Source organism: Amblyraja radiata, chromosome 46 (genome assembly GCF_010909765.2).
Source record: "Amblyraja radiata isolate CabotCenter1 chromosome 46, sAmbRad1.1.pri, whole genome shotgun sequence".
Lineage (NCBI taxonomy): Eukaryota > Metazoa > Chordata > Chondrichthyes > Rajiformes > Rajidae > Amblyraja > Amblyraja radiata.
This window is the reverse complement of record NC_046001.1, coordinates 7964617-7991516: the sequence shown is the minus strand read 5'-3', so window position 1 is coordinate 7991516 and position 26900 is coordinate 7964617. Positions and strand designations below refer to the sequence as shown.

Sequence of the window (26900 nt, the reverse complement as noted above, 5' to 3'; positions counted from 1 at the left end):
GACCAGGAAAGATCTTTGGAAATATGTACTCCCAGGAATTTGAAGCTCTTGACCCTTTCCACCATCATATAAACGGGATTGTGGGTCCCTATCCTACCCCTTCCAATGTCCACAATCAGTTCCTTGGTTTTGCTGGTGTTGAGAGCCAGGTTATTGTGCTGGCACCATTTGGTCAAACGGTCAATCTCACTTCTATACTCTGACTCATCTCCATCAGTGATACGTCCCACAACAGTGGTGTCATCAGCGAACTTGATGATGGAGTTCGCACTATGTCCAGCTACACAAGCATGAGTATAGAGTGAGTACAGCAGGGGGCTGAACACGCAGCCTTGAGGTGCTCCCGTGCTGATTGTTATCGAGGATGGCACATTTCCACCAATGCGGACAGACTGTGGTCTGTGGATGAGGAAGTCGAGGATCCAATTGCAGAGGGATACGCAGAGACCCAGATCTGAGAGCTTGGTAACCAGCTTGGAGGGGATGATGGTGTTAAACGCCGAGCTGTAATCAATGAATAATAGCCTGACATATGAGTTTCTGTTGTCTAAGTGGTCCAGAGCAGAGTGGAGAGCCAGTGAGATCGCATGCACCGTTGATCTGTTGTGGCGGTAAGCGAACTGCAGTGGGTCCAGGTTCTTGTCGGGGTATGAGTTGATTTGCGCCATGATCAGCCTCTCAAAGCACTTCATCACCACCGACGTTAGTGCCACTGGTCGATAGTCATTGAGGCACGTCACCTTGCTCTTCTTGGGCACCGGTATTATTGATGCCCTTTTAAAGCAGATGGGAACCTCAGAAGTGAGAGGTTGAAAACATCCGTAAAAACTCCAGCCAGTTGGTCTGCACGGGTTTTTAGAACACGGCCGGGTATACCATCAGGTTCAGGTGCTTTCCGAGGGTTCACCCCCCTGAAGGATCTTCTGACATCGGCCTCTGTGACTGAGACCGAAATGCCATCATGGCGAATGGGGCTCAGGAAGGCACATCAGTATTCTCCCTATCAAAGCGTGCGTAAAACGCATTGAGCTCGTCGGGGAGGGATGCTTCGCTGACAATTGAGCTGCCTCCTGATTTCGCCTTGTAGGAGGTGATGGCATTCAAGCCCCGCTATAGCTGCCGAACATCCGTCTCATCCTCCAGCTTGGAGCAGAAGTCCGTAGATCTAAGTATCTACAGAGGGTGCCTTGAAGAACATCACCATTTATGGGCGATCGTTCATGTATGGCGTTTTAAAGCATACACTGGAGCAAAGTGAGTGATGCCTTCGCCGGGGGAGAAGCACCGATGGTGCAATGAGGGAGATGGATGAACACGGCAACCTGTATCCCAATCACATCCACTCCAGATAAAACATTTTTGTTATTAGTGAACAGCCACACTGCAAAAAGATAATGATTTGACACCATTCTTTAATCTGTTACCAATACAAATAACACAAAGAGCAGAATTTCAAAATAATGATCATTACCCACAAAGACCAATAGAAAAAATCTTGATGAGTTGCTCAGAGCTGAACTCCAAAATGTAGAAAATAAATGAAGGCAATCAGTGAAGAGGAGATATAAAATTGACAGGAATTCAGTACTGACCACATACCTGTATCACAACAGTGAATACAGCCACAGCACTCACTGCAAAACACATTGGGGCATCCTGAAAGGGATGTGGAGGTGCTTTGGAAAAGCAAATCTGTTTCTCTTTCTTAATTCGGGTGAATTTTCACCACTGCTTGAACTGTGTAACAAAGTGCTTTAAAAAAAAAAAGCTGTATGTACCAATACATTCACTGATTTTATTCACCACCTTGTCTTTAGCTTCTGGTAATGTGTCCATCTTTGCTTTTCCGAGATCACCACTTCTGCCGTTTCATTTCAGGTTCCTGGAGTTCAGGAGCATTTGCAGACAAAAATGCCTGCATTATCTTAATTAACCCATTTACCAAACATCATGCCTAGATAAACAAATCTCCACTGCCTGTATGTGATCTATATCCCTCTATTCCCTGCATATCCATGTGCCTATCTAAAAGCAACTTAAACACCGCTATCGTATCTGCCTACACCACCACCACTCTAAGCAGCACATTCCAGGCACCCTCTGTAAAAGACATCCCCCCCACATCTCCTAAAAACTTTGCCTCTCTAACCTTAAAGTTACACCCTCTAGTCCTTGACACTTCCACCCTATGGGGAAATGACCTATGATTTTGCCAAAGCTCTCTTGATTTGGGAAACATTTCTTCAGGTTGGACAATTGTGCATTCACTCTGTTTAAGGAAGATGAGGGGGGGAAAGCAGACAACTGCAGACCAATACACTGTTGGGGAAGTTACTGGGGTCCACAATCATGTCTGGAATGATTGACTGAACACCAAGCTGTTCAGATTTGGCAAAGTTGATAACGTTATTTTTTGAAGTGGTGATGAGCCAGGCGAATGTCTGTAGCTGCTTTAAGGACTTCCAGACAGCACTTGGTAAAGTCCCAGAAAAAATCTTGTTGGCCAGAGTTAAAGCTGGGATCAGCGAGTTTTGGTTCTCTCATCGTGGTACTGGAGCTGTTCACTGTACACCCGTTCATCTGTCAATAAACTGAAGATTGATCTGCTGCTCTGGCACCAGCACAGTTCTGGTCATGGGTTTTACGATGCTGCCTTTGATCTCCTGTCTCACCTCAAAGTGGGTCAGGATCTGAAAAGGAAATGGCATGTCAGGCTCGGTGTTGTTCATCCAGGGGGGATTCTGCACATCTGTCAGGACCTTGCATTTGTCATAGACGTACCGGCATTTCAAGGGTTAGTCCGCAAGTACGCAGCTGTTCTGCGGCGGCAAGCAGAAGATAGAACTGTTTGGTGAACTTTTGTAACTTTGTCGACGCCAGAAATGTGGCGACTCTTGTGTACTGCCTAGGTGAGGCCTGCTGTATGATTTTACCGGGTTGTATGCAAAACCGAGCATTTCACTGTACCCAGGTACATATGACAATAAAGTGTTATTGAATCATGAAGACACTATCAAACATTTACAATGACTATTCCTCTGGTTGGAGAAAGAGTCCAGAACAAGGGCCACAAACTTAAAATCGGAGCCAGAGCTTTTTCCTCACACAGAGATTTGGGACAATCTGGAATTCTCCCTCCTCACGACTGAGATGGATGGGTTTTCTTTGTATAATTACAGAGGGAAAATGGGCTCAGAGGCAGAGATCAGCTGCAGTCTGACCGGGTGGTGTGACAGGCCAGAGGGAGGGGTTGTATAGCCTCCTCCTACCCCCATGTAACAGACTATGGGTCTGGAGTCACATAAAATCCAGACAAGCCAAGTACAGCAAATCTGTCTCGTGATTGCTTTTACGTTTCAAAATAAGGCTGGTAGACTCATGGTCACTGGCACTGATACTGACTTTTTATTTCATGAACTGAATTTAAATTCCCAGTTTTCAAAGTGGGATTTAAACTCGCACTTTCTGCTTCTCGACCATCACGCTACCCTCCCTCATGCCGAGCAGAGCTTACATTCAACACAGAGTTCAAATCCAACTTACTCTTGCCAGAGCCAGGTAGACCTCCAACTCTGCAATTCTTCTTCCGATACAGCTTCGCTTCCCGAAACCAAAGGGGATGGAGGCGTAAGGATGGAAATTCTCGTCCTTGTGAAGCCATCGCATCGGCTGGAATGAGTCAGGGTTGGGGAAGACCTCTTTGTCTCGTGAGGTTGCGTAGTGACACAGAGTGATCAGAGTCTGGGCAGAAGGACAGAGAGCATAAGAACCAGACCTGAGTTGGAGAATCCTACCTCACACATAGTGGACATAACTTCAAGGTTAACCAAACAAACCAGGGTGCTCGGAGAAAACTTTGAGTGTCTTAGTGACAAGTTGCTGCTCAAAGTCACAATCACATTTCTCATCAACTATATTACATAGTCTTCTGCATGCATAATAGAACGCTTAAAGGGATTTGAAATTGTAAAAGCTGCATTTAACTATATGAAGAGCTCTCATAGAATGATTGGGCCAACTGACTGCTCATTTTTGAGTAGCAACTGACAGCTCTTCAACTCCACAGAGTGTCACCCTTCCAGACTCAGGCCTTAATTACCCAACTGAGGGAAGAGTGATACTCATGGGTCACTGCTGCCACTCTCCTATAAGTGGCTTCCAAAGCCAGGCCTTCAAAAGAACTCCAATCCGACTGTCACTGACACAAATTTAAGGGCTGGGGCCTGTCCAGAATGCAAGGGTGTACCTTGGCAGCAGGCCGTGAGTGAATGCTGGAGGGATGTTCCCCACACAGAATACAAGGCGTTGTTCTAGTTTACTGTTGAGATTACCTGCACATTTTCTGCTTCTGACAATTTGGTGTTTTCTTAAAACATACTATTTGAATCAACTAGTTAGAAGTAGATATAGTAAAACACTCCAAAGCCACTGCAGGGGCTTTTTTTAAATGAAAAAAATCTTAAGAATCTCTGCACTTACATTTTGCGGAATGATGTATTCTCCAATTTGGATATCCTTATCTGGAATCACACGGGCATTACCTGGTATTACAGGGTAAAGCCTAAAAAGTGCAGAAATGGTACATTACACATGTGTTTCAGCTTTCAGTCATGACACCAAAGGTTGGGGGGGGAAAGGAAAGGAGAGGTGCAACACATCCCGCAACACTGTGCCACCAGCTTACCTCTCCTCCAATCTCAGAACATGGGGAGATTTGAGGAGGAAATGCCAAATAGGTGACGGACAAGGAGATAGTGGGGACGGAAGTGACGGGCCGGGAGGTGACAGGCGAGGAAATCAACTGTCTTGTGAAGGCACCCACAGCTGCCAGGTAGCAACACCCACTCTCACCCCCTCACCTCAGTATTTCCTTCACAACAGCTTTCAGAAGCGGAATCTTTGCCACGTCAGCAGCTGAAGGGATGGGTTTGTCGCCAACCGTCTCTCTTATTTCCCGGTGCAGGGCTGCTTGAATATCCGGGTGCCGGGCCAACTCGTAAAGGCTCCATGACATTGTGCTGGAAATCTATCCAAATGGGAGAGGGAACACAGATTAAATCATGGCTAGCACTGAAGATAAGGTCGGCCAGCTGGTATAACACTGAGATCCCAGGTTAGCTGATCCACATTGGGGCAGCTGATAGCGCTGCTGCCTCTCAGTTCCAGCAATCCCGGTTCAATTCCAGCCTCTGGTGCTCTCTGCGAGGAGTTTGCATGTCCCCCCTGCATTGTCAAAGGGGAAATGAGTAGTGTGCCGTCCAAGAGAGGTACGTTGCACTTTCAGGGAGTGCCACATTCTGGGAGGAGGAAGGGGTGATGTGTTGCACTGTCACGGGGGGCAATGTCAAGGGAGTGCCACACTATTAGGGGGGCGTGATGTCGAAGGAGTGCTACATGGTCAGAAGTTCAGTGCCTGTACCTAATCTTAAACTAATGCCCTGTCTGCACTTACACATGAATGTTAAAAATCCTAATATTTTGAAAAGAAGGGTAATTGTGGTCAGTATTTATCCCGCAAACGACATCTCTTCAAACATAAACTACATGATCGTTATCACTTTGTGGGTTTGTGGAAGCCTGCTGTGCATACAGTGACAACACTTCAGAAGTACGCCACTGGCAGTGAAGCACTTTGAGACGTTCTGAGAGGGACAAGAAAGTTGCAGTGAAAATACACGTGTTTGAAACCCTGGGTAGGTGTGTGGGTGTGACCCACAGGTCCTGCCCAATCTGCAACTTTGCACCCCCACCACGCTGCCGATGATAGAACCTGAAGCTCATGTAAGCAACTAGTCACATGCACTTACAGTGTCCACACCAGCCAGCAGCAACTCGGTGACATTTCCATAAATGGTTCTCATCGGGAGCTTCTGGGTGGAAAGGAAGTAGATCAGGTACGTTCCCTCGACTGGTTGGCTTCTTGCTAACTTGTGTTGAACTTCAACCATCCTTCTATCGATGTGTCCTTTGGCTGCACAGTGAAGGCATTGTAAGTTTCGGGGAGAAACATCCAACTGTATCGCCTCCCCAATTGCCACTTCACACAACAAGCTGGGGGAGTCTCTGCAGTTTATAAATGTATTCATTTTTCAGGATGTGGGCATCACTGGTAACACCAACATTTATTGCTCAACCCTAACATCGCAGAGTCAATCCCAGGAAGAAGGGTCTGGACCCGAAACGTTACTTATGCATGTTCTCCAGAGATGCAGCAAATGTTTCACACTAGGATTACTGTGAGCGGCACGGTGGCACAGCTGTAGAGTTGCTGCCTTAGAACGCCAGAGGCCCGGGTTCGATCCTGACTATGGGTGCTGTCTGTATGGAGTAGGGTGCTCTGGTTTCCTCCCACACTCCAAAGACGTACAGGTTTGTAGGTTAATTGGCTTTGGTAAAATTGTCCGTAGTGTGTGTAGTATAATATTAGTGTACAGGGATTGCTGGTCGGTGCGGACTCAGTCGGCCAAAGGGCCTGTTTCCGCGCTGTATCTCTAAAGTCTAAAGAGCTCATCCAATATTAAATGGTTTGTTTAAGATTCCAGCATCTGCAGCTCCCCGTATCTTTATGTCTCTCTCTCTTCACTCTCATCGGTCTCTACCACCTACAAAGAGAACCTCACTCAGACAACATTCCTGCTTCAATCCCTCAGCCTCAACATATTGACAACACAAACTCCTCACCAAAGGCGAACATGTTATCCCAGCAGGCGACAAATCTCTGCCAGGGTCCCGGGTAGATTTTGTGCAGGAACTTGGGCATGGCCATGGTGAGGAGCGTCATTTGGAACATGGTGTTAATTGACTGGATAAAGTCTTCTGTTTCTTTGGGAACGTCCGTCTTGAGGCAGCCAATCCGGGTCTCAAAGAGCACCGCGGAGATACCTAGGAAGAGTGGGCAGTGAATTAACATTTGAGTCGTGTGGTTCTTTATGAATTTAGCCTAAAGCATCAGAAGGTCCTTTCATCTTACTCCAGTTTCAGGAATGTGGTCTTGGTAAGCTGCCCTCAGGGTCTCTTCACTGAGAGCTTATATCAGGCCACAGCGTGGGACCTCACCCCCACTTCTTCTGCATCTCTCACAAGCTTGGGATGTCCCAAAGAGATTTGCACCTTGTGTCATGCAGCCACTGCGCTGTAATGAATGACCCATGGCCGCCAGCATGCATAGCAAGATCCCACGGGCAGTGGTACCACAGAGACCTGGCTGGCTGCTTTGGTGATGATGGCAAGGGAGGGGTTCAGAGGAGGACACAAAATCAGAGAGTGTTGATCTTGGGGCTCAGCATAGTGGGCCGTTAACGCCGCCCTGCCGGGCACTGGGAGGGGTGATCGGAATACACCACGGGAGCCCGGGACAAGGGCATCATTGGCTGCCTCTACTGTCATGGCAGGGAATTTGAACACTCTGCTGTAGTTGAAGGGAGAGCATGCAAAAACAAAACAGGCCCATCCTCTGAGATTCCCACTTGGATTAAGATACCATCTCCCCCAAGGCAAGAACGGTTGGATTGAATTGATGAAGAAAGTTGCTGCAGATGCTGGAAATCTGAAATAAAATCAGAGTGCTGGAAATACACAGCAGGTCAGACAGCACCCACAGAGAGGGAAACAGAGTGAACGCTTGAGATCCAAGACCATTCATCAAAGCTGGGCTGGAGCAGGGTCTGAAGGTGGAGTGGGAAGAAGCTGCTGATTCTTTACCCCTCACCTTCCAATCCAAACTTGTAGAACTCGCCAGCCAAGTCCCTGACCAGGAGGCGGCTGCTGCTTGCCCTCTGCTGACGCAGGCGAAGGACCAGGTCAGTGATGACATTGTTAAGGACACCGTCGTACGCCGCCACTTGCTTGGGCTTCAGCATGTGCTTGCTGAGTATGCTGCGGAGTTCCTGCCACTCCTCGCCCTCCCTGCAAGAAAGAAAGACTCCGAGTTCAGGTGGGAGAACCGTCATGTACACTCACTGGCACTGCCATCCGCAGGTCTGGGTACCAATTGACTGCATTGTGCAGTGACTTGACTAGGCCGCTTGGCCCCACATGCCTGCCCCACCTTTCAATATGATCCTCTCTGATCTGCCCCAGTCGTTCGCTTTAATATTCTTCCTTTAGAAACGTCTGGCTAACTCCCGTAAAGGAAACAATAAAACACATTGTCTATCTGTACACGACCCCAAAAATAAAAAAAACCTAGCGGATGTTGGAAATCTGAAACAAAGCCAAAAAAGCTGGAATGACTGGGCAGCCCAGCAACATCCATGGAGGATTATCAATCTACAACATTAACTCTGTTTCTTTCTCCAAGGATGTTGCCTGACCTGCTGAGTGTTTATGGCATTTTCGTTTTCTGCTGCAGATTGTTTGCCAGGGTATCAGGAGCACTCCACCACCCACGCTTCCATTTGTACTGAAGGGTCTGAGGCACGGGGGCAGGCCTGGAGTCTAACCCCTCCCCTGAGCAGGTGCAGAGACACCCAGCCACGGTGATCTACTCACGCAGTGAGGAGCCCATACGCGTGTCCTCGGTGCTGCCTGTAATCTTTCCAAGACGACAAATCCGATCGGATTGGGTGCTGGCCCTCCTGCCGCAAGACTTGTTCGATTAACGCTGGATCTGCAATGTGTACGGTGAGGATAGGACCAAAACGGGCCTTCCACACTGGCCCGTACTTCGCTTTGCCCTCAAGCTGTTAAACAAGAGGGAGGATGAAGAAGAGAGAAACAAGGCACTGCAGATGCTGGTTTACAAAATAAGACACAAAGTGCTGGAGTAACTCAGTGGGTCAGGCAGCATCTCTGGAAAACGTGGTTAGGTGACCATAACACAGATGCAGAATTAAGCGATTCTACCCATCGTATCTGCTCCACCATTTGATCATGGCTGATCTCTTTTTCCCTCTCAAACCCATTCTCCCCTTTGACCTTTGACACCCTTATTGATCAAGAACCTATCAATCCCCACTTTAAATATACCCAATGTCTCGGACTCCACAGCCGTCTGTGGCAATGAATTTCACAGATTCACCCTCTGGCTAAAGAAATTCCTCATCTCCATTCTAAAGGTACGTCCTTTTATTCTGAGGCCGTGCCCTCTGGTCCTAGACTCTCCCACCACTGGAAACATCCACTCTTTCCAGGCCTTTCATTATTACTAGATTTCAATGAGATTCCCCTCATCCTTCTAACCGCCTGTGAGTACATGCCCAGAGCCATCAAATGCTTCTGATATATTAACCCAATCATCCCTGGGATCATTCTCTAAACCTCCTCTGGACCCTCCCAATGCCAGCACCTCCCACCTCAGAAGTTTTGGGTCGGGACACTTCTTCAGATGGGAATGTGGCCGAGGATGTTAATATGGTGACCGTTTAACCCTTCAGTTCCCCAGTTCAGCCAGAGTCAGAGGACCTCGAAGAAGGCCATTTCAAAAGAGGGTCCCAAGCCAACCAACCAACAGCACAACAGGGTCTATTTCCTTCAAATCATCCCCCAACCTGCAGATCCATGTGTCCCAGAGTCAGCAGCCGACTGGGCATTAATTCAATTCAATTCAACTCAACTTTAATGTCTACAAGTATGGGTACAACAAAATGCAGTTTAGCGTCAGTCCGTAGTAATAGTGCAATATAGAAATAAAAATACAGAATAAGCAAACAATGTGGACGGAGAGATTGGAGAAATCTATCGGCGGGACTCCGAGTTCAGCAATGTGATAGTGTTGTTGTAGAAGCTGTTCCTCATCCTACTAGTACGAGACCTGAGGCTCCTGTACCGCCTCCCTGATGGGAGGAGGGCAAACAGTCCATGGTTGGGGTGGGAGGGGTCTTTGATGATCTTCCCGGCCCGTCTCAGACACCGTTTTCGGTGGAGGGCATCCATGGCAGGGAGCGGGGCACCGATGATGTACTGAGCGGTTTTCACCACCCGTTGTAGTGCCTTCCTGTCCGCTATGGTGCAACTACTGTACCATACCGTGAAGCAGGTGGTCAGGATGCTTTCGATGGTACAGCGGTAAAGGTTGGTCAGGATCTGGGGGGACAGGTGAGCTTTCTTGAGCCTCCTCAGGAAGTAAAGGCGCTGCTGCGCCTTTTTGATCAGCTTGGAGGTGTTGAGGGACCAGGACAGATCCTCCGAGATGTGTACCCCGAGGAATTTGTAGTTGGAGACGTGCTCCACCTCAGTCCCGTTTATATGGATGGGGGTATGTCTGCCCCCTCTGTTCTTCCTGAAGTCGACAATAATTTCCTTCATCTTCTTGGAGTTGAGGACGAGGTTATTGTTGGCACACCAGGTTGTCAGGTGCTGGACCTCCTCCCTGTAGGCTGACTCGTCGTTGTCACTGATCAGTCCCACCACCGTGGTGTCGTCGGCAAATTTAATGTTGGAGCCATTCTTAGGGATGCAGTCATGGGTGAAGAGGGAGTAGAGGAGACGGCTGAGCACACAGCCCTGTGGCACGCCGGTGTTCAGTGTTATAGTGGAGGAGGTGAGGTTGTTGACCCTAACAGACTGTGGTCTGTTGGTGAGGAAATCCAGTGTCCAATTGCAGAGGGAGGTGGAGATGCCAAGTCCGCTGAGTTTGGTGATCAAGCTAGCGGGGATGACAGTGTTAAAGGCGGAGCTGAAATCAATGAACAGCAACCTGATGTAGGAGTTGTTGTTGTCCAGGTGGGTCAGGGCAGAGTGTAGGGCCGCCGATATGGCATCCTCTGTAGACCTGTTGGTCCGGTAGGCAAACTGATGGGGGTCCAGTGTGGGGGGGAGGCTGGCTTTGAGGTGAGCCAAGATCAGCCGCTCAAAGCACTTTGCAATGACGGGGATGAGTGCCACTGGGCGGAAGTCGTTGAGACTCCCTGTAGCTGATTGTTTGGGCACTGGCACGATGGTTGATGTCTTGAGGCAAGTGGGGACAACACCCTGGGCCAGTGACAGATTGAAAATGTCAGTGAAGACCAGGGATAGTTGTCCAGCACATGCCCTGAGCACCCGCCCGGGGATGCCATCGGGGCCGGCAGCTTTGTGCTCATTCACCTTGCTCAGTGCATCTTGTACAGCAGAGGTGGAGAGACTGAGGGGTTGTTCATACGGGGGTGGAGCAACTTTGATGGCTGGAGTTTTGTTGTCCCGGTCAAAGCGAGCATAGAAATGGTTTAGCTCGTCAGGAAGGGAGGCGTTGTCTGGGGGGGGCTGGGGGGGGGGTGTTGACTTTATGGTAATCGGCAATGGATTTGATTCCTTGCCACATGCGCCTGGGGTCAGAGTTGTTTTGGAAATGCTCCTCAATCCGCCGTTTATGATTGAGTTTAGCATTCCTAATTCCCTTTTTCAGATTGGCCCTGGATGAGCTGTATCCCTCAGCATTGCCAGATCTGAAAGCGGCATCGCGAGCCTTCAGCAGGAGTCTGACCTCCCTGCTCATCCACGGCTTCTGGTTAGGGAAGGTCTTAATCTCTTTGTGGGTAGTGACGTTGTCAGTGCAGAATTTTATATAGTCCAAAACGGTTGAGGTGTATGAGTTGATGTCCACTTGGGAGTTAAAGGTGGCCTGAGTGGCAAACAGACTCCAGTCTGTTTGCTGAAACTGTTCCTGTAAAACAGAGACAGCCCCCTCAGGCCAAACCTTCACTGTCCTCACGGTAGGTTTCACACGTCTGATCAGAGGTGTGTATTTGGGGAGCAGGAACAGAGAGAGGTGGTCAGACTGTCCAAGGTGGGGGAGGGGGAGGGCTTTGTAGGCTTCAGTAATATTAGTATATACTAAGTCCAGAATATTGTTTCCTTTGGTTGGGCAGGAAACATGCTGATGGAACCTGGGGAGTACAGTTTTAAGGTTGGAGTGGTTGAAATCACCCGCAACAATAAATGCCCCCTCTAGGTGTGCAGTTAGTTGTTTGCTGATAGCAGCTTGCAGCTCTTCCATTGCTAGCCTGGCATTAGCGTCCGGGGGTAGATAGACTGCAGTGATAACAGTCGATGTGAATTCTCTGGGCAGATAGAAGGGCCTGCACTTTATCATCAGGTATTCCAGGTCAGCAGAGCAGTGCAGTGACTACCAATCCTAACAACGTCCGTACACCATGTGTTGACTCTAGTTAATGCCAAAGATCTTATAGCGGAGATCCGCTAAAGGATCTTTGGTTAATGCCACCCATAATTAACTTATTTAAAAATAAAACAGATTGACATTTGTTGAGGTGAGAGGTTGCTGGCTTTTTGAGACTTTTGTTTGCAGAAGGGTCTTTATTCATAATATATTTATGTCAATTGTACCAGCAATTCAATCCAATCTCTTGCAACAAGAATAGGGACAACTTTTTCACACAGAGGGTGGTGAGTACATGGAACGAGCTTGCCAGAGGAGATCGTTGAAGCAGGCACTATAACAACATTTAAAAGACATTTCGACAGGTACACGATAGGAAAGTTTTAGAGGGATATGGGCCAAACGCATGTTTCCGTGTTGTATGACTCTAGTTAATGCCACCCATGTTTCCTCCTTAAGACATTGCACTAGTGAAGCATAGAGAGGCGGTTACACAGGCCCAACCCTCCTACGTCCAGCGGCACCACAACTCTAGACTGTAGTCTAGAGAGAGATTTCAAGAGAGAGTTAGAGTTAAGATTTAGCTCTTCGGGTGAAAGAAATCAAGGGATATGGGGAAAAAGCAAAAACAGGGTACTGACTTTGGATGATGAGCCATGATCATATTGAATGACGGTGCTGGCTCGAAGGGAAAGGTGGCTTACTCCTGCACCTATTTTTCTATGTTTCTAGTCCTGTCCTTAGCATAGGGATTTCTGAGCCAACAACACCTTGGGATCAATTTCAGTGGGTCAAGTAGGCAGCTTACCACGAGCTTCTGCTGGGGATTGGCAGGGCTATTACCCAAATTAATAAAAAATAGTTAATATTTGTGAATATTTTAATTTTAATCAGATTATAAGAGAGATAATTTAGAGATGCTTACAATAGGAAGGGGGAAATCACGGAATCACTAGAAGGGGCAATGTGCCAGGCTGTGGAGTGAGTGGAGCCAATGGAGAGCTTTCGCAGAGTTGGCTCAGGCTTAATGGGCCAAATAGCCTTCTCCTTTGTTGTGCTGTGTGATTCTAAATACAGTTAGCAAGTAGCACTATGAACTGATATTTCAGTCAAGACTCTGATATCCTGAAAGGAACCCCTAATTAAACAGGGACAGCAAAATATTAGAAGCAAAATACTGGAATTCCGAAATAAAAGTAAAATGTGCTGGAAATACCCAGCAAGTCAGGCAACACCCAAACATCATTGAACTGCCATTCAGTCTGGATGTGTTTTTAATGATGTTAGAACAAGTTGTTCTTACCTGCAGCTCATGTAACCTGGAAATCCCTTTATTGAAGAAGAGATCGTAGGCAAAACGGACGGCGCTAGGACCCGGCATGTCAGCAAGAGTTGACGGACTCTTGGCCGGAACCGGCTTCGCCAGCATCTCTGCAACATACCTGCCGCACACGGGGAAGCGGTTAGCTAGCTTTAGAAGTAAAGACATCGCAGGTACCCTGTTAAAACAGTGCAATCATCCTCACCTTCATTCTGCTGGGTTTATATTGATGCAGCAGTGGCTGTCAACCAAGGTTGACGGCGAGAGGGGAGGGGGCTCGGTAAATTGACCGATCAGGAGCTGAGCTGCGGATGTATCTTTCCTACTATAAGCGGCCGAACCAATCAAGAAGGCGCCAGATATTTCATGGGACACTCCAGACATCGGAGCGAGATAGATGGTTCATGGTAGCGGGAGAAAAGAAAATATGAAATGGCTGCGTGTCTGTTATTTTTAAACATGGTCACATTTCAAAACTGACAGCAGTATTTTTTTTATTTTTTTTGAGCGTGAAGAGGGATATTGCTTTATAGTATTTAAGACCAGTCGATTTTATAAATACATTGAAACAGATCCCGACCCGAAACGTTACCTATGCATGTTCTCCAGATGCTGCCTGACCGGCTGAGTTACTCCAGCACTTTGTGTCCCATTCTTAGTACTTAAGAAAAACACGGAAAATAAAACCTTCGGCCCATGGAGTTCACACACTAGTTCTATGCTATCCAATTTTCTCATCCACTCCCTACACACTGGTCAATTTACCGAAGCCAATGAACCTACAAACACGCAGGTCTTTGGGGTGTGGGATGAAATCGGAGCTCCCGGAGAAAACCCACACGGTCACTGGGAGAACGCGCAAAACTCCACAGACAGCACCAGGATCGAACCCGGGTCTCTGACGCTGTGAGGCAGCGGCTCTGTGCCGCCCATTCTTTTTTAAGAGACGACCCACGGTATCTCTTAGGACCCATATAAACTCTATGAGCAGAATATTTGACACCACAACACTGGTTGACATTCTTTTATGTTATTTAAGACCGGTTAATTTATAAATATATTGAACATGTATGGTCTTCTACCTTCATCGTAGTTAGGGTTCCAGTTCCCGGTTTCACCCAGATTTGGCCCTATATAAGAAAATGTCCTTCTTTTGAAGGTTTTGGAATGTGTTGCTCATTTCTCCATCCCTCGTCCGTAAGAGGACTGGGAAGTTCACGGGTAACGCCAATGTTTAATACAGTAAATTTGCAGTTTTGGTCAGTTGGTGATTTTCATATTAATATTTCCCTGCTTTAAGTTGGAAACAGATACATTTTGAAAACTGAAGTTATACTGATGACGAGGTGTCATGACCTCGTAACCAACAACCCCCACTCACAATCGGAGCTCTCGGTGACTCGCACTGTCCTTTTGTCAGGGTACACAAAAGCACCTGGTGATGGGGCAACGTTACAAATGGAAAACTACAAGAAAAATGTATTCGATTACAATGTCTTGCATCACGCAGCGGGATAATGTCCTGTGCGGAGCAGTACACATATTACAACAGAATCCCCTTTCGTGACATTCTGTACCTGATTTCCAAATCACCAAATGAAGAAATTTATGAGTTCTTTAAAAAAAGAGATGATTCTGCACAGATCTTGAAAGGGTCCAGTCCAAGGTTCAGATTTCACCAGTTTATATTTTGGTTGGGGAGAACAGGAGGACGACGGAGGGGGCACGTCTATCGCCCTCCACCATGAGAAATCAGTGCGTTTTTTTTTATTGTTCACTCCTAATTCCCCTTATGAAGGTAGTGGCGAGTACGCTGCTCGAACCACTGGTGAAGGAGTTCTCGCCATGTTAATAAAAACAGGAAATGCTGGAAACATGAGGCAGGTTGCGAAGTGGCAGTGGAGAAACAGTTCAGGCCGAGACATTGGTCAGAATTGGGACCTGAAACGTTAGTTATTTCATTCCACAGCTACTCTCCGACTTGCTGGGCATTTCCATTAGCTTCTGTTTTGATATCAGATTTACAGCACCTGTAGTTTGACTTTTTAAACAATTTTCATTGCACTGTGCTATTAAGCAGAAAGCACCAAAATTTAGACTCAGAGACAAGAAAGGAATGGTGGCATTTCCAAGTAGGGCTGGTATGTGCTTGGAGGGGAACCTACAAGGGTGTTCGCTTGCATCAGATGCTCTTATTCCTCTGGCTGGGCCGGATGAGAAACATACTGGCCCTATGCACCACTGGTGGATGGGGTGTTAAGTGGACCACATTATCTTGGATGGTGCAGTGCTAAGCTTCTTTGGAGTTGTTGAATTTACACACATCCAGGCAAGTTCCAGCCACATTTACATTTCATGGAAGCTGTCATTGACAATCGCTATTTACAATGTAATTTTTGTGGCAACATTCTCAAAAATCAATCAACATAACATTCATTAATGGTTAGGGGACTATTTTCATTTCAATAATTCAACTGATTTAAAAATCTTTGTTGATTTTCTAGGTTCCAAGCACAGCTACATTCCCGTATTTAAAACTGTTAGCTTTTAACGCTGTTATGTCAACGGTTGTTAAATAGAATGAATACTTCAATAACATAAATGTCACTCCACTGGAATGGTCAATAAGAATTACAAAACCAGGTGGTGTACAATTTTAATATTGAATCAATTCCCAAACCCATTATTTGTTTTCAATGCACCCAATGAATTTTAAGGAACAATGTGATCAGTGACAAGATTTTGTTTTCTTTTGGATAATATTTTGAGATCACACACTGGACACTACAGATTTGGACTTTCTGTCAGAGAATGACCATCAACTCAAGCCAAGTGACACAGAGTCCTGAGCAAATACTTAGTGCTTTCTCCATATCGCTACTCATTTAATTGTTCCAAGCTGGGCAGATCGCCAGGGCAAAGCTTTCCATTTAGGTTAAGTTTTACATGCAAACACAACCCATCAAGATCAATAGATGTCAATCCTGCACTGTAATCCTGGTGACCACATAGGTCAAGCCACGGACTGCAAGAATACCTCAGAAAAATTATTATCTTACACAAGACAATAATTTTATACCAAAAGCAGCAGTACCTTCGGTGGTCAGAAACTGAAAGCTTTTTCTGAAGACACCCAATCTATGGTTAGAAATCTGTAGTTTTTCAATTCTGAATGCATTTTATAAATGTTCTAATTCCATCCAAACAGCTTCATAACTCAAAGATATAAGCAAAAATAAACAGAAAATGGAAGGGTGTCTGTTAACCTGGGACACATTCCAGATATTTATTTTTAAACCATTTTTTATTTGTAAGGCCATGAACAAGCCTACAAAATATTCCCTAAACCCAAAGAAACCTTATCTAATCTCCATATTCTGGGTCAAAAGGCCATGTGTGCATTTCGGTATTTAAAGCCTTAACTCATATGATGAACCTTTCGGTTAATTATTGTCATTTTACAAGCCCTGTGCTGTAGTTACCAACCCACTTGTCTGAAACCAAAGCAATTTCAATGGAAATGGCCAAAGAATCAGTGTCTAAGATAGAACAGTAAACTTGATCTATGACTGGTGTCAAAGTGTACCTGACGCAGTTGAAGGACTGTGCGCAGTTTTGGTCACCACACTATAGGAACGATGTGGCTGCACTGGAAGAGTGCAGAGGACATTCATCAGGATGTTGCCTGAGATAGAGCACTTCAGTTAAGAGGAGAGACTATGAAGGCTGGGCTCATGTTCCTTGGAGTGGAGGAGGCAGAGGTGGGACCTGATGGCGGTGTACACATTTATGAGGGGTATAAATAAGATAGCTGATATGAAACTATTCCCTATAACTGAGGTGCCCAAAATCAGATACTTTCAGTTTAAGATGAGACGCCAGGACCCGAGGAAGGATTTTTTTTCATCCAAAGGATGTTTGGAATTGGGAATGCAATTGTCCGAGGGGATGGTGGAAGCAGAGACCAACAACATTGAAGTATTTACATGAGAACTTGAATCACCAAGGCAAAGAAGGCTCAGGAAGAAGTGCTGGTAAATGGGAGCAGTATAGATGGGTATTTGATGCTCAGCATAGGCACAGTGGGCTGAACGACCTATTTCTGTGAGTAGACAGAAGATTACCCCTCCAGCAGTTTGTTTTTTTGCTCAAGATTCCAGCATCTTCTGTCTCATGTCTCCCCAGCTGTCTCTGCGCTGGAAGACTACCCTGGCTTATACAAAAATTGTTCGATGAAACCGATGAGAATAATGAATAAAATATATTTTGACTTAGATCGAGTTCGAAGGCCACATAGGAAAATGGCGATAAATTTGGTTTCAAAAATAGCTATTCCTAAAAGATCTGTCAATTTTAATACAATTTTCAGCTAAAAGATAAAGTTGAAAGGAAAAACAAATGAAGACATTTCTCATTACATCCTCAAGATGGTGCAAAATGCAACATAATTCAAATCTAAAATGTTGTTAATGTTGCATATGCACAAGTAGCTGTTCACTTATGCACTGCAAGATCCCATGAATGGCAAACAAAATGGATAGCAATGATCCATTTTTTATGCAAATGCAGAGGGAGGAAAGTTGGCCAGCACAGTGGCATAATGCTCCTTGGTGCCAGAGGATTTGTATTTAGATTAAAGGCATTACCATTTGCAACCTCCAACAGTGCATCACTCTGTTCCACACTACAGAGCCAGCCTGGATTTTGTGCTCGTTGTCTGAAATAGGATTTGAACCCACAACCTTTTCACCTTGGTTGATCCTATGACAGATCGTAGATGGCACACAAAACAGTTATGCTAAAAAGGGCAAAATTATTTAGGACAGTAACATAGCCTGGAGCCTGTGTGATAAATTCCCTTAGGCGTAGAGAGAAAGGCATCACTATTTATGACTGCAAGATGCTCCAAAGCTGCTAAATTATTTCTGAAGTGTGGTCTCTGTAGGAGTGCGAGAAGCTAGGGTATAAGCAAGTCTCTGAACTAACATGTGTAAGAAGGAACTGCAGATGCTGGTTTAAACCGAAGATAAGACACAAAAAGCTGGAGTAACTCAGCGGGACAGGCAACATCTCTGGAGAGAAGGAATGGGTGACGTTTTGGGTCGAGACCCTTCTTCAGAGCTTTTTGTGTCTATTTCTGAACTAACATGTTTGCACACAAATCTCACAGCAACAATGCAAGCTTGCTAGAATAAACAGCCATGGTGATAACTCGCGGTGCAAACTGTTCACCGGGATTTCCTACAGGGGTGATTATAATGATGTGTTCCGCACTTTTTACTGAAGGATAAAATAAAACATCTCAAAAATGGCACAAGCAGACAGATTTTCAATGCTTCTGTTGGCACAGCAAAATACCTACCCACCACGCAGTGACAGTTATTAAAACTTGCTCAGATTTATTTTATCTCGCTTTATGCTTTTTGTAAAAAAGAGATGGCGCATTCTTCAATGCAGTGGCCCAGTGGCTGAGGCTAAAACAAGACACCCAGTATTGTCCAACTGAGCAACGTGCCTTTCAACTGTCTTTGTAAAATCAAGGCAAGAAGTGCTCTCCTCAGGACTTTTTCCCTTCATTTGTCAGCTTCAGGTTTTTTCCCTCAATTCGTCGGAATACTGCAGTAAAATTCTGTCCACCATTCCGCAATACTTTTTTACCTTCTTCCGTGCACACACCCAGACGGTCAATAATGATGTCATCCTTCTGGTTTAAATAAAAGAAAAAAGATAGGCTTCAGAAAAGTATCCCCCATTGCTGGTCAATCTCCATCTACCGTTAAAGGGGAAAAGGACAACGTGCTCCCACACCAATGTGTTAATGGGATAGTGCAATACGGTCATGCAGCAATAACTCAAACAATATCCTTGCCTCCAAACACAGCAAAAGATCACAAAGTGACAGTATATTCCTATAAATATGATATAACAGGAAGAATTAACCCAAGATGGGTGCACTGCCTACGTGGCTAAACATGCTGACAAAACTGACGCCAACTTTTTTTATTTGACATTTGCAAATCATACTTATGCAAGATCCCTAATATTGCACAGGAAACCTAGACATCATTGGTTTTAGAATGTAAGTCCAAGCTGACACAAGATCCAAGCTGACTTTCTATCCACTCAAAGTGTGGAATCCTTTGTGTAGGTTTCTATGGACAGAGCAAAATACCAGCTGAAAGAAAGCAGCTCAGCAGCCAAACGCTGGGGAGGGGGGGAAAAATTCAATTAATTTACCAGATTCCTGCTGAAAGTGTACTTGATTGATTGGACCAGAACAGGATGGGGCTAGCAAGGCTAAATAAGCTGTCGAACTTCTGTTTAGCTTCAACCTAAGTACTATTGACACGAAAGGAAATATAGCTTTGCAAAGTTAGCATAAAAAGTGGGAAATGTTGGTAAAAACTACCGAAGCACAAAGCATTCCAATTATATATTATGCTTTAGAAATACACCCAAGACAAAAAATGCAATTATGTTGCGACTTCGACATAAATACATGTGTGATTCTCACCAGATCCTCTAGTTGTACACCTTCAAACAATGGGTGCTCAGTGAAGTGTTTGACCATCCACTCGTGTACTTCCTGCACATCGGTAATGGTATAGACCAGACCCTAAAGCGGAGAAAGTGCAGATACATTATTTATTTTTTTAAATCACAGGATAACAATATTAAATATGGCCATTACAGCACTGTTATTTCATTAAACGACACCATATTAATAGCTTTGACTCATTTTAAAACTTAACTGAGGGGTTATAACTATCCCCACAACCCAATCTGGCTACAATAAGTTGCAATTAACTTAAAAGCTTAAAATATAATCATTCCAAGATGCACAGCAGGATTATCAAAGAAAAAAGAGAACGGTTCAAGGAAGCTAATTCCAGAGTACTGTACCCAGACAGCTGAAGATGCCCCCACTCTGGCAGAGACATTTAAAGCAGGGGATGAAGAATTAACGGACAGCAGCAAAACAGGGCCCAGCAACTGGATCTGGACTTGCTATAGAACTCAATAAATGCCTGATTCGTCCAAAAGACTAAATTCTACATTTGGTCCCCTTATTTAAGAAAGAATATATTGGCATACGGAATAATAGCAACAGAACATTACAGTCCATCTCTTGCTCTTCCTTGTACTTGTTTTTTTTCTAATTAAGTTTTTGCACTAATGTCTTTTTTTTTTTGCAGTCTTCTTTCTTTTAGAAATTCTACATGTATGGGAAACTTCATTTGCACCTTTCTCTCAATTAAACCCTGGTAGTGTACACCTTCCAATTACACACAGAACAAAAGGGCTCTTACCCCTACACGCAGAATGTAGGCGTACTCAGCCAGCAATGTTGAGCTGATAATTCTCCATTTGTGCTTCGTCTTTTTAAAATGTGGATCCGGAAAAAGGAAGAACATCTTGCTCAGCTGTAAATAGAAAAAGTCTAAACTGAAAAGAATGTACTTCGCAGAAAAGGAAAATGGATAAATATTAAATATAGGAAACAACAGTATTCCATTCAGCCCTACCATTCAGCCCTACTGATTTTGTATCTCGTTCACTTTTCTGCTCAACTCCTATACCTCTTTACTCGCAAACAAAATCTATTCTCAGCCTTAAATATATCCAGTGGCTATACATTCACTTGGGTGGGAATTCAAAATATAATGGTTTAGGACAATAGCTCCAGAGTTTAGATTTTGTGGGGCAAGAGCATCACTAGCAAAGGTTACATTTAATGCCTGTTCCTAAGTGGCTCTGACCTGAGCAACTTACTTGGCCATTTCGGCAGGTAGCTGAGAGTCACATAGAAGCCAGGTCACTTATTTCCTTTCCTAAACGATATTGCTGAACCAGATGAATTTTTATAATACAGCACACCACTGCCGCCACATGGGCCTGGGTAGACAATCAAAACTAGCTACAGCAACGAGCGGGTGCAGCGAGTGCCCCCTTAAACATTAAATTGAATCCTGTTCTGCCACCTTGGGTTGATGCAAAATATCCCACAACCTCTCATTTTAATTGCAGGTTTCATAAAATAGAAATCCCCAGCTGCTCTGGTATAATTTGAACGTGCGCCTAGATCAATAGTTGAGCTTTCTGGGTGACCAGAATCATAAAGCAAGAAATCAGGCCCTTTGACCACGTTGCACCATCTACACTCGTCCCATTTGACCATGTTTGGCCCATCTCCCTCTAAATCTTTCCTACCTGTCCAAATATCTTTTAAATGCTGTTATAGAACCTGCCTCAACTGTCCTCATTCTTTAGGAAACAGGAGTTCCCTATTCTTCCATTATAGATGAGGCTCTCACTAAGGTCTCCTCGATGTCCCGCAGCACCGCTCCCCCTCCCTCCATTCGTAACAAGGACAGAGTCCCCCTTGTCCTCACCTTCCATCCCATCAGCCGTCGCATACAGCATATACTGTAATCCTCCAACATTTTCGTCACCTCCAGGGGATCCCACTGCTGGCCACATTTTCCCATCTCCACCCCTTTCTGCTTTCCGCAAAGACCAACCTGATCTCCCGGTTGCTCAGCACTTTAACTCTCCCTCCCATTCCCAATCTGACCTTTCTGTCCTGGGCCTCCTCCATTGTCAGAGTGAGACCCAGCGCAAATTGGAGGAACAGCATCTCAAATTTTGCTTGGGTAGCTTACACCCCAGCAGTATGAACATTACGACTTCTGTAACTTCAAATAGCCCTTGCTTTCCCTCTCTCTCCATCCCCTCCCCTTCCCAGTTCTCCCACCAGTCTTACTGTCTCCGAGTACATTCTATCTGTCACGCTCACTCCCCTGACATCAGTCTGAAGAAGGGTCTCAACCCGAAACGACATTCATTCCTTCTCTCCAGAGATGTTGCCTGTCCCTCTGAGTTACTCCAGCATTTTGTATCTACCTGCCTCAACTACTCCTCTGGCAGCTCATTCCATATACCTACCACCCTCTGTGTGGAAAAACTTGCCCCTCAAGTTCCTATTAAGTCTTTCCCCTCACACCTTAAACCTGTGCCAGTTAAGTTTATGTAAGTAGACTAGTCTAGTTACATAACCAGAATCAGTCACGGAATGAGCCAAACACTGTACCTGTCCTTTCTTGAAGAAGTTTGGTAAATACTTCATTGCGTTGCTTCTGATGCAAGCGATGTTCTGATATTTTCCAGGGTTTGAAGCTCTGAGGGATTTGATACGATCTATGACATAGTCAGATACCTTCACTCTGATTTCTAACCCCAGAATTAAGGAATTGGGGAAGAGAGGAGATAACTCAACTGTTAAAAAAAACAAAGATGTCTCATTAGTGTTGAGTCTGGTTTCGGTGCTAAATTTCCTGGAATTAAGAACTTTTGTAAAACACCAAACAATACTACCCGCAGTGTTTCCCACCCTCCACCTGATACAAATGAAGCGCACAAGAACTCTGCAGGATCGAGGATAATCGGCTTAATGTAGCACTAATAGAGCATCTCGAGGGTATCACAGGTGACTAAAACAAGCGACATTAAAACAAAACTGAGTGACAACTGTGTGGGATCACAGCCCACACCACAGGCCAAACTAGGCCAATGTGACTGACCCAGTTATAAAACCTGGCTGGTGTGGATGAGTTGGGCTGAAAGGCCAGTTTCCATACTGTAAACTATATGCTCCCTTACAGATTCAACCCAAATGTAACAATTTTAGTTAATGATATTCCCTGCAGAATGTGGTGCAGCGGTAGAATTGCTGCCTTACTGCACCAGAGACCCAGGTTCGATTCTGACTACAGGTGCTGTCTGTACGGAATTTGTATGTTCTCCCTGTGACCACGTGGATTTTCTCCGGGTGATCTGGTTTCCTCCCACATTCCAAAGACATGCAGGTTTGTTGGTTTCTTTAAATTGTCCCGACTGTGTAGGATAGAATTAGTGTTGGGTGATCATGGCCAGCACGGACTCAATGGGCCAAAGGGCCTGTTTCCACGCTGTATCTCTAAAACTAAACTCAAACTAAATGTTCAACACAAAAATAGGCTTGTCAGTCCAACCAGTTCATGCCGTTATTTATGGTCCACCCAGGCTCTCGCCCAACTTTCCTATACACAGTTCTTGCTTTCTTTGCCCTGTTAATGTAAACTGAATGGTGTTGGATGGGTAATTGTATTCCAGTACTTTCACTGAATAGTTACCCTTTACTCCCACTCCATACTTTCTATCTTTGTTAGCTTGTAATCTGCTACTTGCCCCTTGACTCCACCTTCTCTAACCTTATTCATTAGTCGATTATCAAAGGCCATATTGAAATCCCAATAAAGTATATCCAGACTGACAAAGACAAAGAACATTGCTCCAGTAACACACTCTTACCCAGTAGGCCTCCATAGCCACATCCAATGTCTGCAAATTCCACCTGAAACTTTAAATTATTTTTGTCGGTCATATCTTTCTCATCATCGTGATGATCTTTCTCAGAAAGTGGCTTGAAGTATTCAGAGTAGTACTGAGACCAATCCATCTCCTCAGGCTTAACGGGGCTGGAGACAAAGAATAAAATAAAATAAATCGCATCCTCAATGAACTACCATCTCCATCCCATAAAGGACCAAATCTTTTATTCCCCCATCCTTTTCACACATTGATTCCTCTTCCCCCTCCCCTTCACACATCCATAATTCCCCAATGACACCTCCCCCTCCACAACTATTGCTCACTAATCGAAGGCGTGATCGGCCATCGGGTTGGAGTGAGCGCGCTGTCTATAATAACGCTTCTGGGGAGCCGGCACCGCCATTCTCGCCGATACCGTGAGGAGAGACGAGCAGCGACAGCTCGGAAGGGAAGCTCGCGCTGCCCCGCGCGCCCAAAATACGTCATCAGCGCGCTCCCGCCGAGGCCACGTGAGCGGCTCCAGCAGCCCGTTGCTGTGGTGATGCGCTGTCGCCCGCTTTCCCTCGCGGTCCCACACAAGCAGAGGCATAAAAGTGGCGCTTCTTGCAGGGGGGAATAATGACCATATTTTGTGTCATAGATAAAAAAAATATTGTCCCACTTTCATCTTGGGCTATTACCTATTTTATTATTTGACCACACCTGCCTCTAATTTATAATATACCAGATATCTTGGTTGTTAGTAGAGGCTGGAGAATTTCCCAAATAGGAAGAAGGGGGGGGGGGGGGGGGGGGGGGACTAGGGCTGGAGAATATTCCAGAAGTCGCGAGGGGAAAGACTTGGGGCGGAAAATATTCCAGAAGTAGGGAGATGAGAAACTAGGAATGGATTGCAAAGCAAAATGAGAATTTTTGAATTGTTCTTGACTAAGAACAAACAACAAAATTTAGCATAGCTTGAGGGTTATCAGGATAAAAACATCAAAATGAAGAGATAAAGTCAAGTCAAAGAGTTAAGTTTTAAAAAGAGGAGGAAAGAGAGGGAGAGGTCTTACTTGGAAAACTACATCGCTAGCTGTGTTTCCATCTATTTGGCAATGGGAATCGCAGGTTCTGATCTTTTATTCAAACAAGGGGTCAAGGAAAGAGCGTTCACGTCGCGGCCCTGTTTCCACCAATCTTTCCACCACCACACACAAGAAGCACAAGAAGCGACAAGACAGACACCATTGTACGCAGATGCCGAGAAGTGTATTCAGCTCTAGCTGAACACTTCTAATCTTGCGTGTGGACTCGATAAGAAGAAGATTCAAACAAAAGCAAAAGGAAGAAATCTTTGCATTCAGGTCACAAACATCAGTTTCAGTTCTAGCCCAGAGAAGCAGTGTCTCAAAATAACATAAAAAGCTCTGGTAGAAAGCTCCCAGTGGAGAGAAAGAACCATTCAATTCTCCATCATTGAACGAACTTCATCAATGGAGGATATTAAAAACAAATCTGACTGAATGGAACTCGTAGTTCAGCAGTATGCACTTAGTCAATCTGTGATGTGTGAAATTAGGAAATTACATTTTTAACCTGATCTCATCGCATGCTTGGCAGCAGTTCTCAGTTAAAAGAGCCATTACGGTTTTGTGGAGTCTGCATTATCAACCAGAGTGATGCTTCATGGTATTGTGGTCCAGAGATCCCAACTGATAGTGAAGCTTTCCTCATATAGGCTGGATCATCTTTAAAAATGCTCCATCTTTGGATGTCTACTAGTTATTCTAAAAAACCTCTGGACAAACCTAACAAAGTTAAGCTGTTGAACTAATTTGCTCTGAGGTTAGGGATTAATGTGGTGACTGTCTGCAATCTTGCCTCCATGGTTCAAATACCTTGTTTTGATCCCCAGGACTGGAGCAGTTTCTAAATATACTTTGAGGCTCTAAATCCTGGAGTTAGACATCTCATACAGGGAAAACACCTCCCCCATATCTATCCTGTAAAAAAAACTTTGGAGACATGAGAATCTGCCGATGCTGTAATTTTGAGCAAAACGCAAAGTGCTGGAGGAACTCAGCAGGTCAGGCAGCATCTGTGGAGGGAATGGACAGGCGACGTTTTGGAGTGGGAATATTTATGAAGAAGGGTCCCAACCTGAAGTATCGTCTGTCCATTCTCTCCACAGATGCTGCCTGACACACTGAGTTCCTCAGTGTTTAGGGAAACATGTTTTTGAAACCAGTTTCTACAAATTCTCTCGGAATTCTCCAAAGTTGAAGCCTTGAAACAGGAGAAATTCCTCGGCATTCCCAGTCGATCGGCAGCATGTATATATGGTATCAAGATTTTAAAGTTATGTTAATGTATCAAGCTTTGGGAGCACAGGAAGCATTCAGCAAACTGCTCTTCATTTCTCATTAACAAAGAAAATGAATCATTTCCTGCATAAAAGGCTAAGAAACAGTAGCTGACGAGAACACAAATTATCCAATTTTGTTAACTAATGAGACATTGAAAGCCATTGGCATGAAACTGAGCAACGGATTTCTATTCCCTACGAGGGAATCTCTGAGTTGCACATTAATCATTGCAATCTGCCCTCAGTGTGATGCAGTATTTCCCCAGTATGATGAATATTTAGCTTGGAAGAGCTTCCTAGAGTGGCTGAACATAGGTTGTCCTGTGCCCTTAACCTTCCTCTTTCCAATGCTCTTATTTATCCCAGTTGGTCTTGATAATATCACACAATATCCTAGTTATTCTTTGGTGTCATGTTCCAGTCAAGGTCCCCTTCACTTGCCAGAACTCAACCACCCAAATGAAGACTGTTGTAGTCCCAAGTCCCAGGGGTAGGGTGATTGATATGTGGACACTGGCACCAGCCTAGACTGGTACTTGGCATTGTCGGTGGGATGCTGCAATGCTTCACTGCAGCCTCTGCTGCATAGGCAGGGCTGCATATTACCCTAGTTCTACAACTCCCAAAACATCATCTTTTCCAGGTACTCAAACTCGGCTTCCTTTTGCATTTTGGACTGTTATAAAGTCAATATTGGAACCTGCATGAAGCCTCGGTATTGATTCCACTGAGTCTATCAGGGGATGAATAAGGTGAATTTTTTGGGGGGATGTTTGGGGTAATGCATGATAGTGGGTTTAGTTTAGAGATACAGTGCGGAAACA

The 26900-nt window shown here is 45.1% G+C and overlaps 2 protein-coding genes across 4 annotated transcripts; both read right to left on the bottom strand.

Annotated features, from left to right (window-relative positions):
* Positions 1 to 1394: 1394 nt before the first annotated feature.
* Positions 1395 to 14119, bottom strand: LOC116968782 (25-hydroxyvitamin D-1 alpha hydroxylase, mitochondrial). Of its 3 annotated transcripts, XM_033015610.1 has the most exons (10): positions 13564 to 14119; positions 13341 to 13479; positions 8491 to 8681; positions 7709 to 7905; positions 6682 to 6882; positions 5808 to 5971; positions 4860 to 5026; positions 4480 to 4561; positions 3544 to 3741; positions 1395 to 2690 (listed from the first exon to the last, which is right to left on the bottom strand). In XM_033015610.1, exons 2-10 carry the CDS (start codon positions 13464 to 13466, stop codon positions 2577 to 2579), a joined length of 1440 nt encoding a protein of 479 aa, XP_032871501.1. In that variant the 5' UTR covers positions 13467 to 13479; positions 13564 to 14119; the 3' UTR covers positions 1395 to 2576. The 3 variants fall into 3 exon arrangements, with proteins under 3 accessions (XP_032871501.1, XP_032871500.1, XP_032871502.1); XM_033015609.1 differs by lacking the exon at positions 13564 to 14119 and having other exon boundaries at positions 13341 to 13533; XM_033015611.1 differs by lacking the exons at positions 6682 to 6882; positions 13564 to 14119 and having other exon boundaries at positions 13341 to 13533.
* A 1879-nt stretch (positions 14120 to 15998) lies between these two features.
* mettl1 (methyltransferase like 1) lies at positions 15999 to 24208 on the bottom strand. Its single transcript, XM_033015506.1, has 6 exons — positions 24053 to 24208; positions 23709 to 23875; positions 22450 to 22634; positions 20669 to 20782; positions 19873 to 19974; positions 15999 to 19062 (listed from the first exon to the last, which is right to left on the bottom strand). Exons 1-6 carry the CDS (start codon positions 24130 to 24132, stop codon positions 18916 to 18918), a joined length of 795 nt encoding a protein of 264 aa, XP_032871397.1. The 5' UTR covers positions 24133 to 24208; the 3' UTR covers positions 15999 to 18915.
* Between the last annotated feature and the right edge of the window lie 2692 nt (positions 24209 to 26900).